Source organism: Phodopus roborovskii, unplaced genomic scaffold, assembly GCF_943737965.1.
Source record: "Phodopus roborovskii unplaced genomic scaffold, PHOROB, whole genome shotgun sequence".
In the NCBI taxonomy this organism is placed as follows: Eukaryota; Metazoa; Chordata; class Mammalia; order Rodentia; family Cricetidae; genus Phodopus; species Phodopus roborovskii.
In genome coordinates, this window is record NW_026125546.1 from 5,458,174 (window position 1) to 5,476,696 (window position 18,523).

At 38.0% G+C, this 18,523-nt stretch overlaps 1 protein-coding gene across 1 annotated transcript in view; it reads left to right on the forward strand.

Moving 5' to 3' along the window:
* Window positions 1–18,223, forward strand: part of Calcr (calcitonin receptor) — a 51,032-nt gene extending 32,809 nt beyond the window's left edge. The window contains exons 9-14 of the mRNA XM_051177208.1: window positions 7,818–7,971; window positions 11,212–11,272; window positions 11,355–11,421; window positions 12,194–12,412; window positions 13,761–13,802; window positions 17,852–18,223. Coding sequence (XP_051033165.1) covers window positions 7,818–7,971; window positions 11,212–11,272; window positions 11,355–11,421; window positions 12,194–12,412; window positions 13,761–13,802; window positions 17,852–18,115 — 807 coding nt within the window. The 3' untranslated portion in view covers window positions 18,116–18,223. The remainder of the gene's footprint in view (window positions 1–7,817; window positions 7,972–11,211; window positions 11,273–11,354; window positions 11,422–12,193; window positions 12,413–13,760; window positions 13,803–17,851) is intronic.
* The last annotated feature ends 300 nt before the right edge of the window (window positions 18,224–18,523 follow it).

Genomic DNA, 18,523 nt, shown 5'->3' on the forward strand with positions numbered 1-18,523 from the left:
GCTGACCTTGTTATCATCTTGAAATACTCTAAAAAGCTAGTCTCTACCCCATTACCAAGTTTACTAATAAATTGTAGAAACAGGTGGAAACTTATCCATCAAATGAGAATTAAAAAAAAAAACACTCTGCATGGTTTTAAGGAGTATTCCTAGAATCTAAAAGAATGATTAACACTTTTAGGATCCCCAAGAGCATAACACTGTAAGCTCACAAGGTTTCTGCTAACTGTTACCTTGTGCCTAAGTCCATGCATCTCTGTGCTTGGCATTTCCAACTAATTTATTACACAACTTCTTATTCATAATAGTCTTATTAGCTATCTTTGCTAAATGCTTTAACTTTCATAGGCTGTCTTAGTGGAAGACTTGCCAAGGCACTTTTCTAGTCAAGCTGTTCTTAAACACCACCATATCATCCTGTATCTATTCTGTGGCTCCTCCATTACCCAGAACCTTTACTGAAGCTGGTGAGCAGATGTCTGGAGAGCTGGCTTGGCCATTGTGCTGCTGACTTCCTGGGAAAATGTCAGTGAGATCTTAGGGGAGCCAGAGAAATAAACAGAAGGCTTTTCTCTGGTGTTTAGGAATGAGGTTGATTCTCTCATATGCATTAGGGTAAAAGGATAGAAGTTTATCCTGGTGTCATTAACAAAAACCTGGTTCTGCCATTTGCAATCCAACAAACTTACTAGTTTAAATATATAAGAAAAAAATCTCCTATTGAAAAACTATGGAACACTATAACCAAGGATAATTTTATCCAATCAGTTGTTTACTGAGCACTCAAGATTCGAAGGTTAGTCCTCAGTCAAGACAGAAGTGATAGGTGACAATATGTCTCTCTGCCATCATCTCCACTGTCTCTAGGAATGACCCCAGGCTCACATGGAATACTATGTTTTGCAGCCACACTTGTGTTTGTAATTTGGCCTGTTTTGAAAAGTGGCTGCTTTTATCATGGAAAAAATAAAAGAACACAAATCTGTATATCTTTCTCTGTGTCTAACAATGAAACAACTTTTTGTCTAAAGCTAGACGAAATGAGAATGGGCTGCCTGTATCAGCTCAATTACATGGTAAATAAGTGATGCCATGATGTGTTCTCTTTCATAATTCCAAATGCCTGTTTCATCCCTGAGAGAAAGTGTGGGAACCCAAACCTCTAACCAAACCATTTAAATAGTATAGGCTAAAAGTAAATGATTACAATTCTAAAAGTTAACCCAGGCCTGTAAACTACACAGTCAACCCTTTTCCCAGAAGAAACCAATTCTTCAGATGCTTTTCTCTGTTTGAATAGTTACTGTTTACCAATGCGAACTAGCTAAAGTGGACCCTTCATAAGCAAGTAACATAGGGCCACTCACTCTAGGGAAGTAAAATTGCTTCAGGAATTTTCTTAAACAGGAATATTTGAAATGTGTCTGGTCCTTAAAGCCATTCTCTGGAAGATGCAAGGTGAAATTTGTATTCTCTCACCTTGCAAATGTATAGTCGATCACAAGTATATATATGAAAGTCCAATTTCTGGGAATCTTTTCCCATCCAGAACATTATTTCTATGGTTATAGTAGACCCCATAATTTAAGTATGAGGAAAGAGGACATTTTTCCTCTTGCCAGAGACTTGAGTAAGAGGGAACCGATGATAACAAGAAAGACTCAGCTGTATTTCCCAGGCTCCCTCTTTCTTGGAAGTAAAGTTCTCCTTTCTCATGAGATAGCCACACAGTATCCAAAGTCCAGCAACCAAGATGTTCTCAATCCTACTAAACCAAATGTAGAATCATGCATTGAAAGTTACTTTAAGGTAGTAATTTGAAGTATCTCTCTTTAAAAAATAAATAAATAACAACCCAAGTAGTATTAAATCAAGGTGCTCCTGTCACCATAAAAAATAGAAATGAGGAAGAAAAAATTGCAAACAATTAAATAGGAAAGAAAATGTAACAAAAAAAATCTTCTGGGAAGGGAATGTTATCAAGCATTGCCAGTCTACAAATATTTATTGAAATATAATGTGAGAATTATAGCTATGACCAAAAGCTGAAGTAAAGCTAATTCACCAGTCCACTTCCATTTCTGAAAATTATATGGACATCTGTCTCCTTTAAAGAAGAACACAATACTTAATTTTCAATGACATTTTTCCCTCCTAACCAAAACTCACTAAATCAGAGAAGGGACACATTTTTTCCACTTTGTCCCTATTCTCAAGCCACTGAGTCAGTACCCAAGAGGCACAAATCTTTTTCTATCCAATAACTAAAGGAGTATATTAAAAAGAAGAAATTCATTCTTAATGAGAGAGGTCATCTCATCTCATATGTACCACATGTGGTACATAATAAAAGATCTCCTAGGAGATCTTTTATTTAACTGTGAAGGAAGGAAAGGGCATGGAACATCCCACTCAACAGTGGTGAATCTCTGTCACTCTGTGGCACCTTCTCCATCAAGGTAGTCACTTCCTCCCTTCAAGATTTTTGATAGGTTTGTTCTCTCCTATATTACCCAAGATGAGATTCTTATTCCTCTACTCTCTTCTATTTTGTTTTTTTTTCCTCAAGTTAAATTCAAAATAACTCATGCCATAAATAAGGGCTGAATAGATCCTCAGTTTACTGAGTGATAAGAAAATTGCCCATTGTCATTGAAGCATTTCATTTCCATAATATCTAAATTTTCACTTTTCTTGTTCTATCTGTTCATTCAATGATCTCCGTGTAGAGTCAAGAGGCAGCTTTTAAAGCATTGTTCTTTTGCATCTGAACAAAGCTGAACAAAGAAATATCTGTCTGAACTTTCTATCTGGCTCTAAAGGGGACAATATGGGGAGATTGGTTTTTACTGGAAACCTGAGCACTTTGCACCTCCAAAGCTGAGACAATCAGATTGTATTTTTTTAGTGTCTTATCTAAGTAAAGGCAAAAGAGTCCCAAGCTCAAAAATGGCATGATTTTCTTCTAACCCTCGCTCGTCCAGTACAGTTGAGCCACCAGACTGTACCACAGCATCATCCTAAGAGATTACAGAAAGGTCAACCTGAAAGGGTGCTCAGAATCTAGATACTGGGATTGTAAAATCCAGGGTGGATGACAGAAGCTGCTGGTACAAGGCAGAGCATATGAATGACGGAGAGAGAACTGAGAGGACAGGCTGGAATGGAAAGTTCACAGTAGGTTAAACCAGATGGGATTACCCATTTCAATATCCTCTGGGAGAGCAGACTGGAAATAAACATGTAGAGTGGCTTTGCTGGGGGGATGTAGGAAAATAACACCAAGATGTGTCCCTATAATTGACAGTCACCCCTGGCCTACTATTTTCATTTTACATAAACAGCAAAACCAGTTCTGTGAAGAAAAATGCTTCTTTAAAATTTGGTTTATGCTCAGCCAGCCATTATACTCATCACAAAGTATTATAAATTATGTCTGATTTAAAAGAAAGTGGCTCTAGCTGAATAGTTCCTATATTGAATAATATTAGAATAATGCAATTACAGTGCCCTAAAAGTAAAGCAAAGTCTGTTGTTCTCAGAATGGGGAAGTGCTTAGGTTCTCGATAGACAGATAGCTAGATAGACAGACAGACAGATAGATTAGATTCCACCTGATTGTATATTTTCAAAGGAATCCAAGAGAATGATTAAATCCAAATAATGGAGATTTAAAGGGCCAACAGTCCAACTGGGAATTTGTACTTTTAATTTAGCTATGTAAAGTACCTATTCAAACAAACAAAATGAAAAAACTTCAAAGGAGTATAATGGAATCTAGACTCTAAACCAGAGAATCCACAACATCCCAATATGTATGATATCTAGAAATAGGTCAAAGATACCAAATGAAAAACAAATTTAGAAAATATGACTCACTGTCAAGACAAAGTAAAGCTGGGATTGTTGGCTCACACCTGTAATCCCAACTCTCAGGAAACTGAAGCATGTGTGTAAAGTTTGCCTGGGCTACAAGAAAGAAAATGGAATTAAGATCAACTGTTACTTGATCCAGATTTAAAATTATTGAACTGTATAGTAGTCGTATAACTATGTAAAAGTTGTGAGTGAATGGGAAGGCAAGAAATCTTAACCAGAAAAGTTGAAATTACTAAAATTAAATGACATGGAAATCCTAGAACCAAAAACTACGTAGAAATTCTAGGACCAAAAAGAAAAGGAACTGAAATTTAAATATGTTACTTTAGGTTAGCTTATTTGCAGGACTGAGAGCACAAAAGAAAGATTCAGCAAAATTAATGCTTAACCAAGAGTAACTATCCAATGTGAAGAATACACATAAAATGCCAGGGAGATGAGTTGTCCCAAGGCCATGTAAACCAAATACATAAAAATTTAAAAAACTGATACCATGAATACCATGAAGAAACAACAAAGAACTTACTGGAAGAAAAGTGAAGCTAAAAATGTTTCCAACTTTATTAAGGATAAATTGTCTTAACCAAAATTCACATCTTGAACAAGGAATTCAGGTGAAAATGGTCATAATTCTTGCTGCAAATATTTTAGTTTCAGAAGATACCAACAAGTGAAAATATACTATGTCCAATTTATTTACTTCAGAAAGTCAATGCATCTAACAGGAAAAGCCAGAACATACCAAATTAAGTTCAAGGGAACTTTATTATCTTAACCATAAATATTTTTGAATTGTCAATTTGACACCTGAAAATTGTTTTGTTTGTGGAAAAACAAGGCATAGTGGAATTGTAATATACATTTACTCAATAAAGGAATCTAGAAAAATGGGTTAATAGAAGTCAAAGTGTTGACCAGTAGACAGTTTCTGTGTGCACCCAATGGAAAATGGAAATACACATAGCAATTTTTTGAAAAAACTGCTGTGCAAAGTCAAACAACTCTCCTACCAGAGATACAGGAGAAAACTAGCAGGGTTTATCTGGGTGTTTTATTTAGGAAATTCCATCATCAAAGAATACCCTTTCTGGGTACTTAGAAAAACATGACAAAGATCCAAAATACAAGTAACATAAAAATTCAATTTAGGGGAGTTTAGCCCAACATTACACATTTTCTATGGATGTCAGCAGCCTGACCCCGTCAGATATGTTCTGATCTCTACAAATATTACAAAGAATTTCAGTACTATTTAATTAAAATAACCTAATAATTGAATCGACATAGACCACAAATCTTTGGTGTTTTCACACATCAATTTAAATGTTTAAAAGTTGAACTATTGATCCATCTTTCATTGAATAAGTAAACATAGCTTCTCTCTCCTAGTTTTGTATTAAAATGAACTGATGAGAAAACATTTTCAGAAGCTCCAGCAAACTGTAAATAAACATGCTGACTTGCTGGAGATCACTTGAATGAGCAACAACATTTATTTCTGTTTTAAAAACAAGACTTGGCAGAAGTAATATTGGAAGGTTTAGTTCAGGAGTTAGCAGACTAGCCCATTCCAAACTAATATTTTAAACACTGAATTTTTTATAGTAAGCAATGTAGTCTAAAAGGTTTGCCATATTTCCTTAGGAACTTGTTTGTCCCTCAATAACTAAAGAAAAAGGAGCAAGATTCTTTGTACTCGCTCTGTTTTGCTTCAATATTTTCATAAGGAATTGAAAAGTAATTTATAGACAGCCACCTGTCAGTATAAAATAGTACACATTGCAGCCCCCAGACCCACAAAAGTGCAAAGGCTAGTGTGTGAGCAAAGTGCTTTACAGTATTGACCAATGTGGTCAGTTTTGACACAATAAAATACTCCACTCCTTGCTGGTTGTCCACAAATTGAGTATAGAATTTAATGTTCTTGAAACAAGCCCCTCTAGTTGGCTTCATTGATTCTCCTAAATGCCAGACTTTGTTATGTACTCGAGAAAACAATTGTTAAAATAATTTAATACTCAGGTTAACTAGAAAATATATATTTCTAGAAGTCATTGTGCATGATTACATTTGTTTACTTGTCTGTCTTGCCACCAGAAGGCCACTTCCTTAACCATAAGCATTGAACTCTGCAAGAATAGAACCTTTAAGGAATATATGACTATTATTTTTAATTTTCCCATGCTAAATTTGTTTTAAGGCAAAACAAAAAAAAAGTCTTGATATGCTTACGAAGAAAGTATTAAATACATTTCTTTCAAGTAGTTATTATGCTGTGGGCCAAGCATTCAATATCAATAAATCAATAATATATATATATATATATATATATATATATATATATATATATAATAAGGTGTCTTACACAAAACATATAAGACAAAAGCCATATATTAGTTACTTCATGAAAATGTTGTGACCAGAGTCTCAAAGAGTACTCACCTTGTATTATGCCTAGATGGATGACTTAGTGCTTGCTAATTCAGTTTTTATAATGACTTCTCAAAATGTAACTGCTAAGAATAATGAGAATGAGCTTGGTTAAACACAAAACCTCAGCTACTCTGGATCACATAGGCAAAGGCCATCTCCACCTACTTATCTCCTCCCTCACAAGAGAAAAATCACCACAGTCTCTAGCAATCCAGGGGTCACTGACATTTCAAAGAGTAATCTACAACAGGAATCTAGAATCTCAAGGGAACTTCTCATTTTACTAATGCTTGGGTGTCCTGGAGCCATCATAGGAAGTGTTTACATATCACTTCCCACCAAATGAATTACAACTCATGCATTCAATAGAAACTTACAAGCCCAGAAAGGTGCTTTGAATGAAAGACACTTCATTTTACATTGCTTTATGAAAGGAAAATTGAAATCCAGCTAGACTCAAAGCTTCCCCTAGGAGGAGCAATGTAATAGAATACTTGCCATTTTGTAAAATAATAGCTGGGCAAACAACCACTTCCATTTACTTAAAATAAGAATTCTGAGTCTTTTCATTGCCTGGTGGTGGTTGGAAGTTAATCAGTGCTAGGTGTCCCCTGGTGGGGTTCTTAACTAGAGACATTCTACCCACCAAGAACATTTGGAAGCATTCAGAGACATTTTCATCATGAATGGGTGAAAAATGTTATAGGCATCTCCTAGATAGAGGGCAGAAACACTGTTAACTGCCAATAAGCCCAGGGGGGACCTCTCACAACAACACCAACTATCTAGCCCAAAATGTCAGCAATGTCAAGATGAAGAACCTTACTCTAGAATGACAAAGGGAATAACAGAATATTATGTTATACCGTTTGTGGTTTTCCTATACAGCTGGTTAGGAGATCTGTGATTAAATCTACACTGGTATGCTTCCTAAGGCTTAATCCTAATGTACAGAGAGAATTTGGCAAATACTTGGTTCCTACTATAGAAAACGGGGCTACATATGAAACAAACTGGAATCGGCATGGCTCAGGTCCATACAAGAGATCTCTCTGCCCTGGCCCATCTCCTCTGTAGGGTTAGGAAGGCATTGGTAACAGATCAATCAGCTTCAGAAGCATCACTTAAAATGTCAAGGGTTATTTGCCTCATGGACCATAGCATAGGAGGGAGAAAGCGTAAAGAAGTCATATGGCAAACACTAGGATGCTCTTCAGCATCATCAGTCTCAGACACCTTGTAGGAAAATGAACGTCTCTAGTCTAGATAAGTCTCCAGAATTTAATGGCCTCAGCTTCCAATGGCCCATGTGGCTATTTACATACAATACTTGTGACTTACACAGCATCCCTTTGAATTGTAAATACAGAGGGCACACATTAGCAAATACGCAGGGTGATTCTTGAGAGTTCAATGCAGATACTGTGGTTCATAATTGTACTCCTCCCTTACCACTGCATCTATGGCCATGCCTTCCCCTGAGTATCTCCATTTGTTTCTAACAGATAAGCTGCAAGATTCTCCACTTTTTCCACCAGTATATGATGGCCTGCAACTATTTCTGGATGCTCTGTGAGGGGATCTACCTGCACACTCTCATCGTGGTGGCTGTGTTTGCTGAGGAGCAACGCCTGCGCTGGTATTACCTTCTCGGCTGGGGTATGTATTTCACACAGTTGGCTTTTGAGCTAGGTCCACCTGGACTCACAGGTGTATAGCCTTCTGCTAGTCTCGACTTCAGGAAACATACCCGGCATTCCTGCCTTTGGCAGAGCCTCTCTCACAACTTTCTGAAACACAATTGATGGGATTTTTCCATAAGTGTTTCAAAAGTATCTACTTGTCAAACTCAAAATCAAAATATCCTATGAAAAAAAAACACTGGCTATAAATTTATTCTTGCTTATGACATTTAGCTGAGATAGGGGTACCTTGGAAGGAACATTTACATTTGTCTTTCCATACGGGTGCACTGGAAATTAATGATAAAGCTTGCTGGCATCTTTGTATACATCTCAATTTGTTATCACATAACAAATACAAAGAAAAAAAAAAGAAGTAACTTGTTTGCCTGTATCAAAAAGGAATAATAACAAAGTATTCATACAATACCTTAATCTTCTTTGATCAGCAAATATTTAAAACTTCATTAGCATGAGCCAAGTAGAATCAAAGAATATTACACTCACAGTAGACACAGAACAGAGCATTGCTGTTCAATGCTGCCTAAGGCAGTAGATCTCTTGTTCAATATTCTAACCACAGGAAGGAAAAAATTTCAAAAGGGAGGATTTGCTCTTCACACACAGACACACACACATACACAAACAAAGGTAAAACTAAAATCCACCACATTCCTTACCATTAAAGATACTCACAACCCAGACCCCCTGAACGTGGGTGTCAGGAGAACTGGGCAATCTATGGGGCCTCTGGTAGTGAATCTGTATTTATTCCTAGTATACAAATGGACTTTGAGAGCCCATTCCACATAGAGGGATATTCTCTCAGCCTAGACACATGGGGGAGGGCCAGACCCTGCTCCAAATGATATGACAGACTTTGAAGATTCCCCCATGGAATCTTCACCCTCCCTCACCCTCCCTGGAGGCAGAAAGAGGATAGGATGGGAGTTAGGGGAGGGGACAAGGGAGGGCTGGAGGGGGTCAGGAACTGAGATTGAAATGTAAAACAAGCTTGTTTCAAATTTAAATAAAAAATTACCATAAAAAAGAAACTCACAATGCCAAATACATGAAAAAAATTAAGAAAAAAAAAAAAAAAAAGGAAGAAAGAAAGGAAGGAAGGAAGAAACTCACAACTCACAATGCCAAATACAACTCCCCCAAACAAATACAAGACAAAAAAAAATGGCACATTTTTAAAGCAGTAGCCTTCACTTAGATCCTGACATAGCATTGTCTTTGTGTGGAAGGAAGACAAGTAAAGGGAAGCCCAAAATATTCTCAAGATAACATTTCACAGGAATGTTAAAAGATGTAAAGAAACAAAGAAACTTTCTGTTGGGCAATACAGTTTTCTTTTGAAAATACTAAAATAATAACATGGGTTCTAGAATTTACATTTTCAATGAATATCTGAAAATACTCTTCAAAGTTGGGATGGATAAAAAATATGTCTCCTAAAAGCTGTTTTCTGGGAACTGACTTGCCTTTAGGGGACATCAAGGCCATCTGTGTGAAAAATGTTTCCAAATCCAGGATCTAAAATGCAATGGAATTCTAAGATTTGTGAGCTGCATAATAAACCCATCCTGTGGGTGAGCAACTATCCAGTGCTGAAATTCTCCCCACCACAAAATGAAAGCATGATTCTTCCTTGGATGCTTTTTGCCTCGTCCGTGTTACAACACTTAGTATTAGGCATCTCTCATAGCCAAGCAATGCCACATCTTCAAGATGCTTCCTGCCCTGACATGTTTCCCCTTGCTATGAACAGAAGAAAGGAAAATCTTCCCATGGATTCTCACATAGGAGTTTCTGATTTCCTGCTTCTAAAAAGGGAATCCTATAGAATAAGTATTGCCCTCGTTTTCACTATCTTTGGTAGAAAGGATAGGTTGTTACAAGTCTTGGGGACTAGAAGAACAGGAACAGAGAGAATAATCAAAACTTTTTTATTGTAAAAGCCACACTAGCCATAGGAAGCTGTCAAACCATAGCATTAGATGTCAGGTCTACCAAATTAACTAGGAAACATGCATATCTTTAAGTGACGTGGAGAAGTAGACTCAGCTTCCCAAATGCCTATTTTTTGTTGTTGTTGCTATCTTAACCTAAAATGTGTACTTCAGAAAAAATCCAGAGAATACCTTTGAGTCCTTGAATTCAAATAAGGAAATAATCTGTTAAAACTGATATGTTGTGTAAATAGTCCAGGTTAAAATTCTTTCAAGCCCAATATGTAATCACTAGTATTATTGAATTATTTCATTTGTGCATTTAGAAACCAATATGATTTCATTTGAAAACCTAATAGTTTGAGACCTCTTTTCTATCTATCTCACTTACTGAAATTTGAAGGATACCAGCTTAATTCTTTCCTGAGATATAGTTCTTAACCTGAGATAACAACAACCCTCTTTCTACAGGTGCTGCAATCAAATCAAACTGTATTATCATGTACTAGGTACAGCTGAGTAAAAAGACAGTCTTTTTAAAAGGAAAATTACAACTTTAGAATGCATTCATGGAAAGAAAACTTATTTTAAAAACATGTAATTTGGCTGGCTGAATAGATGGCATCTGAATTTTCCTCAAGATAAACTCAAAGGGAGTTTTGTTTATCTTTACTAGTACTCAGTCAAGGGAGAGGACACTCCCTCTACGAGCCACAGCCAGAGCTTAGAGTGGTAAGAATATACTGGCTTTTCTGAAATACTTATTCTAAAGAGAAACAGGAACAATGTACACAAAGTAAACAGGAAAAGGAAATACCCAACAGAAATCATGTGAATATCAGGGAAGCCTTTCATAGCAGGCAGCGGCCCAGGTCACACCCCTTAGAGAGTGTAAATCACACAATGAAAGAATATATGAGAGGGTAATTCAACAACGAAAGACTTGCTTGTTCCAGTTCATAGCATCAGCAAAACCTTCTTCAAAAACACAACAGAGTTAGGGAGGGTCACAATGCACGTTACAAGGTAGCTAGGCGGCTAGGAATTGACAAAATGCTGTTAATTGTCTGGACGTTCTTAGCCAAACTCCCCAAGTCTCACTTGACAAAAGAATTTGTATGCAAACATATCAGGGGAATGTCTTGATAGGCACACTCAATTTGCCACCACCTTTGCAAGAATGCTACCCATATCCATGCAATTGTGGGTAAGCTTATGGCATGGGATCCAAGTTTAATTTGTGCTTTCCCCAATTTTAGGGTTCCCGATAGTGCCAACCATTATCCATGCCATCACTCGTGCTCTCTACTACAATGACAAGTAAGTATCGCACCAACTTCTAAGTTAATATAGTCCACAGTGAAAGCATATTTGTATTGATGTGTACCCTTGCTTTTTGCAGCTGCTGGCTGAGTGTGGACACCCACTTGCTTTACATCATCCATGGACCTGTCATGATGGCTCTGGTGGTAAGAACTAGTTTCTTAATATACAGCTTTGTGAATATATTCCTATGTGGCACATGTACTTAACCAGAAAATAAAGCCAATTTAATGCCATTCTATCACATAGTCTTCGAAAACTGTCTTTTTCTTTATAAGTAGAGAAGCTCGTTTGCATGAAAAGGATAGAGTCTATGTAGCATTTTCATCTCTAAGACACATTCATAGATCCTTATGCCCACATTCTGCTCCTACACTGAGGAGGCACCCTTTAGTAACCTAGCATGACGGATTGCTGTCCAGGCTGCTTCTCCGTCTCTCCAGTTGTATTAGCATCGTCTCTTGTTTGCTGTGACAAAAGCAACTTAAGAAAGTTTATTTGGCTCCTGGCTTGAGGTGACACAGGCCTTCATGACAGAGCATGCAAGACAGAGTGTGAGGCAGCTGTCCCAGGGTCATGCCCTGTCAGCAGGCAGAGAGGGCGGGTGCTGGTGCCATCTCCTTTCATTACTTTCCTCAGTAGAGGACTCCAGGCCTGTAGAATTCAGTTACTATCAAAAGTCTCATTCTTGTCTTACAAGTATTGCCCAATGGCCAATTATATCCCAGATTTTATAAAGCTCACTCTAAGCACTTTACAATTATTTTAAAACTTTATTTTCAAAACTAACCTTCAGAGCCAGAAAACCTGTGGTTCAGAAGATGTAGATTTATTTTAAAAGTTCTCTAGTCATTGACCTGGCAGATAGTATATTTCACACAACAGTCACAGATTATTTGTTCTTACACATCTTTGCAGGTCAATTTCTTCTTTCTGCTCAACATTGTCCGTGTGCTTGTGACCAAGATGAGGCAGACTCATGAGGCAGAGACCTACCTGTACCTGAAGGCTGTGAAGGCTACCATGGTCCTTGTGCCCCTGCTGGGGATCCAGTTTGTTGTGTTTCCCTGGAGGCCCTCCAACAAGATTCTTGGGAGGATCTATGACTACGTCATGCATTCTCTGATTCATTTCCAGGTGAGGAAACCAACTGTATGTTTACTTGCTGGCTTATTCTCCTACTAGATCCATATGACTAAACTCCATAATCTTCTTTGTAAGACCATGATCTTAAAAGTCAAAACTCACAGCCTTCAACTCAGAAGAGCCAAACCAAAGCTGTAGAAGGAAATGAAGGTCTATATGGCATTTTTTTCCATTTTATTGCTACTCGGGCCCTTTACTGGTCCCACCCAGGCAACTGGCCTCATATCAAGTGGGTTCTCAGCCTTTCTTTTATGAACCAATCTGATTTTGATGTGAAGAGGGTAAGACATTCACACAGAGCTGCCCATGTCTCCTGATCCTCTCCTTTTCATAGTCAGAGTCTATCCGTGAGAGTTCTGGGACTGTACAGGAGCACTGTACCTGGGATTCTCACATTTCTCGTGTAGACAAGCACCAGGTGAGCTGCAGAGCTGCTTAACCAACTTAGGCAAGAGAACCAACTTAACCAACCTAGGCAAGAGAACAGGTACCTTCTTCCCATTCACTCCAAAGTCGTGGTCCAGACCATAAACTCTAATTAAGACATTGCTGAGTACTTTGAGAGGCCATCTGGGCATGAAGAGGCTCTCAGGGACAGCCAGAATTTTTCTTTCTCAATTATAAATTTCAAATCCACTGCATTTTTCTCAACTGCCAAGGCCTAATGTAAGGTGACAGTCAAAGTGAAATAGGTTAAAAACAAATCCTGGGTGTTTCTTTGATAACATAAGCTATTGGGATCATACTTAAAACTCAAGGCATCTTACAAGGATTAAGCAAAGCCCCAAAGGCAACTGAGTGGGTTTCTGAAAGACATGCTAAGACAGCCACTCACTAATTTACAGCTTCATATCAGACTTGCAAGAGGTTTCTCTGGTGGTCACAACTTTAATTTTTTTAAAGTACAAAGACTTTCCAAATCCACCATAACCAGTATGTTCAGGGAAACTCTCCATGTTGAATGAAGTGATACATTAAGCAAATTCACTAGAGCCTAGAGCCATTCTAGCTGCTGAATCTTTACAAGAAGCATACTTCTCTACTGATAGAATGATTTTTAAACTTTTAGTGCTGAAGATTCATCCCTGATTTCATACATGGTAGGTAAATGCTCTACCACTGAGCAGAAAATAGACTTCTAATGGAAATATTTTTGTGGTGTAGCACTGAATAGAAGAGGTAGATCTTTCTTTTTTCCTACCTTTATTTTTCATCAAATCGTGACATGCTGTTGCGATAGTGGGATATTCCTCTCTAGACAGTCTCTGTGTGTTAGCATTATGAAATGATATCATGCAAACATGAAGAACTTCAAATGTATTTTTCCTTTTCTTTTTAGGGATTCTTTGTTGCTACCATCTACTGCTTCTGCAACCATGAGGTAAGTATGCATGTAATACTATCACCCATTTATATAAAGCCAGCAGTTTGCAATTTCCTAAGGACCACAGTGCAACTTCTCCAGATCTCATTTCTACATGATCTCATAAGAGTTTGTGAGTAATAGGAGAGTGGGTTTTTTCTACTCCCTCAAGCTGAGTCTCACCTTTGGATGTGTGGTGCAATTACACATAGAACCCAAAGATCATGCTAAGCTCATATGTCCTTGGGCTGCACACTGGGCAGCTTTCCCAGCAGCAGTAGGAGAAACTATTCTGGGTTCTCACAGAATGAGAAGTCATATTCTTTTTCGAAACTCACAGCCAGGCTGCAAAAGTCAGTGTTCAAAATATTTTCCAGTTACTTTGCACCACTTTAAGACCATGTGTTCAAATATTTTGAAAAATGACACTGAACTTAAGACTAAAAATGGATTCTCAAAACATGACAGTTGCTGTCATGGAATAAAGCCTACTCAGGTAGTTTCAACTAGAGTCCACTGTCCTCTAACAAACTCTTACCTGAGAGCTCAATTATAAAATGTGAAAAGAGAGCTGTTGTAACCCTTGGGGGGTTCTTTCAGTGAGTTCAAGGAGTACAATTCCAAAGTTCCCCTCAAATTTTAGGTGATCGGTCTAAGCTTCAGGAAAAAAAAAAAAAAAAAAAAAAAAAACGGTGGCACTGGCTCAGTGTCACAAATAGCTGTGACAGCCAGGACCATAGTCCAGACTTTCTGACTCCCAATTAAATTAACCAAAGTCCAATAAATTATCTATATATGTGATCCTTCCCTAGAAAATATCCTCTACTTTCTCAAGACCACGTAATTTTAATACACCCTTGTTCTTATCATTGCAAATTGATTCCTACTAAAAATAATTCTATTTCAGACAAAGCATTGTTTGTTAAGATATGGCATATACTATCCCGTTAGTATTTAGGAATATTTTTAATCATTAATAGTTGATATTTAATAACTGCTTTATAATTTCCTTAGATAATATTCACTGAGTACCTAAAATACTTGTCTGTTTTGTTACTTAGTGCCCATCTCCAAATCCAACTTAGAAAAAAAATTTATTATTCCCTTTTACTGGTACATCTTGTTTTTTCACCCAGCAGCTTTTGCTCCATTCAACAAAATGTATTTGTGTACTCATGATTGCTAAGGGACATACTAGGAGTCTGGGGTAAAAATGAGAAATCCTTCTGTTTCCAGCTGATAGAGTAACCTCTACCCCTCCTTTATTTTGTGACAATAAAAACTAAAACATGAATAGGGCTCATATCATCCCGTGTAGAATACTACACTAGTGAGAATACTCTGTGAATGTGGACTCTTGCATTTTGAGTTAGTTTTTGCTAAACAAAATGCACTCTTTCTTCTAAAACAATATCAAAATAGAGCTAATAGAAAAGTCAGACTCAGAAGGGCCAAGCCTTGTAAAGCACAAGAGAATTGCATGCCTTTGTAAAAATGCTACAATATTTATTGCATCTTAACTACGATGTCAATGGGAGTCTCAGAAAGTAAACCCAAGGGTTATTCTTGACAATTGAAATAGCTGGAGTTTATTGCATATGTTTTCTCTGTTTCTGAAACGTTTCTGTTTTCATTAAGATTATGTAGCTAGAGGAAGGAATAAGCATGACATTTCTAATAATACAAAAATGGCATGCTATGGCAAATGTAATATCACAGTCCCATGGATGTCAGACATCCAGGTCTCCGCTGGACATTCTGCACACATTTCCCCATCTATCATTGAACTCAAGCAAGGCACTCACACTCATAGGAAGTTATTTCCAGCTCTATCTGAGATAGATATGTCATGGAACTTTGCCTGGCTGAGTATTGAGTTTCAGCAAAGATCCAAGGGAGTAATCAATGCAATGATAAAAACTGAAATTTTAATTCTGATTCGTTATCAACATGTTGCTGTCAGTGATTGCCATTATGGAAATAAATCCTTATATAGAGGGTCCATGGATAGACTAAGTGCAGCAGAAACTCTGTCACTATGGTGACGGAGGAACAAATGAAGAGGGGGACTTAACTCTTTCCATCATTAAAGGAAAATCATGTCATCTGTACATAAGCACTTAACTACAGGTGCTTATGATAAGCTTAACAGGGAAAAAGAGAAATACCCCCAAAGCATTCAAACCTGACCAAGAAGATTTCAGTATAATGTTTGTCTCCACAAATATGGGAATGAAGGCCCAAATATGTCAGCCTTCCATGGCTTCATACTACACAATAGAGCCAATAAGAACAGTTCTGTCTTCAGGCCATCAGACCAAGCTTTCACTCTCCAGATTCAACGATAAATAAATCTATAAAATCAAGGAGGAATTAAAGTTATTTGTGTTTGTTGCATTTTTCAAAATGAGCAATAAACTCATATAATCCAGAATATTGTGTGTTAGACTCACTCCTTGAACCCGCACACATTTTTCTTGCTTTCCAGAAGCAATGAAAGTCTCCCCACCACCACCCCGCCCTTGTCAGGTCACAGATTTCATACCTTTATTCTTACCATCAAAGCAGCATCTAGTCCATGTACTGTATCTATCTCCTACTATAGGAAATAACCAACCTTATTAGACTATAGCCATCACAGTATCTTTTTCATACTGCTCAGGGCCTGTTTCTATATGTATTCTTTATAAATGGAAGCAGATTGCCATCACCACACAAAACAATGGTCCATAAATTTGAGATGCAAGTAGAGAAGGTTGCTGACTTCCTCATGTTGGACTGGATAATTCAGTATATGTGGATACTCTAGTGGGATTGTAAAAGGACAAGTAAGGCAAAATCAAGATTTTTTTTTTCATCCCTGTGGAGAATGTATGCCAACTAACACTACATTTGTAACCATCTGCAATGGATGCCTCTAAAACTCAAGGGTTTAGCTGTAAGAGCAACCTTGGTATTTAAGAGATGCCTAATCCATGGAAACTATCGGTTTCCTTTATCTACAGATGCTGCATCTCAAAGATAATGAACTGGCATCTTTCCTAATTTCTCAAGAGTACATAGATTATAAACCTGACATCAAGGGGCTTATCTACAATCCAAATAAAGCCAAGCTTCACTTGGAACTCAGGTTCTGCCACATTGTAGCTTCCTGACTGTGCACACATGGCATAGTCTAAGCTGTCCTGGCCATAAGTGAACACAACAGTGGTGCCCTTGTAAGGAGGCAGCTGTGAGGATTAAATGAATTAATGCAAATCAAGTGATTATAATATGGCCTGTGGCAATTAGTCTGTAAGTGCTAACGAAATGCTTTTTGCCATCCCTTGTCCCTGTATGACTTTTGTCAAGGCAAAATCCAGCTGCATGGCATACCCCAGCCCTTAGCACTTCAAGTTTTTGTCTCTCTGTCTGTTTAAAATATAATTGAATATGAAACGGTACACCCAAACAGGCATATCCACAGTTTGTTTGAAAAGTCCATTATTTCAATGGTTCTGTTGACAAATTATTCTTATTGTTTTTCTCCTAAAAGAGACTGAAGTCTCATTCTTGAAAGGTTTTGAGCTGCCTTAGTCAGAATTTTCTATGGACAACTCACTTGGAGCCTTGTTTGGTAAGGGTAAATCCACAACATGGGTCCATTATCATAAAATTTGGGACTCTGTTGTCACTTATGGATGTATTTTCATGATCCACGAGTTCATATTTGGATAAAATCATGTCTTAGCATGAATGGCAGCAGGTAAAATTTTTCCTAACTCTTTCTCTCTAATGAGACATGTCTGCTACATTATGAAACGAATCAACCTTCCCTTGCAGGCTGTGAGAGCCAAGACAGAAAGCTTTGCTCAAAAAATGGCCAACAGCTTGCCCATTGTTACCCAGATGAGGAACTCACTTCTTCTATTGCCATATTGTTATTCCAGGGTGATATATTTCATAACCACGGTACTCGGTTCTTAGAGCAGATCTACAATTTATCCTCCTTTAGCCTCTGTTAAGCCCCAGGGGTCAAGCATATAAGCTGACAGTCACTGAAAACAAGCCTTTCTTTCCTCTTCCAGGTCCAAGTAGCCCTGAAGCGCCAGTGGGCACAGTTGAAGATCCAGTGGAACCAGCGCTGGGGAAGGCGCCGCCGCCGCCCCACCAACCGCGTGGTCGCGGCTCCTCGTGCTACAGCCTTCGCTGAGCCAGGTGGCCTCCCCATTTACATCTGCCATCAGGAACCCAGGAGTGCTCCCATCAACAACAATCAAGGCGAAGAGGGTATAGAAATGATCCCCATGAACGTCATCCAGCAAGACCCATCCGTCCCCCAGGAAGACTGATCTGCTTGAACGTGAAGCTACCCCGAGCATTGTGATGTACTGAGCCTTCATTTCCTGGGAGAAAGATAGACCATGCATTTCAAGTGACCCCCATCCTCCCAGGAGCTGAGCATATCATTCGTGAAGAATTATTAAGTGAACTTGTCCTTAGTGATTTTGAAGAGAGTTTTTCTTGGTACTATTGCTTTGGGAGACAGTCTAGGAATAGAGTCTCCCACTGCAACTTGTGAACTCCATCTTTCATCTAGGACTGAGACTGAAGGCAAGGTATCCAAAAAATGCCACTAAATTGACCTAGTTCAGACACAGGGTGCTTCTTGTTAATCTTGAGCCATTTGTACCTTTAAGAAATTGAAATCATTCTCAATATTTTTAATTTTAACACTAGACTTTGAATTAGACTATTTC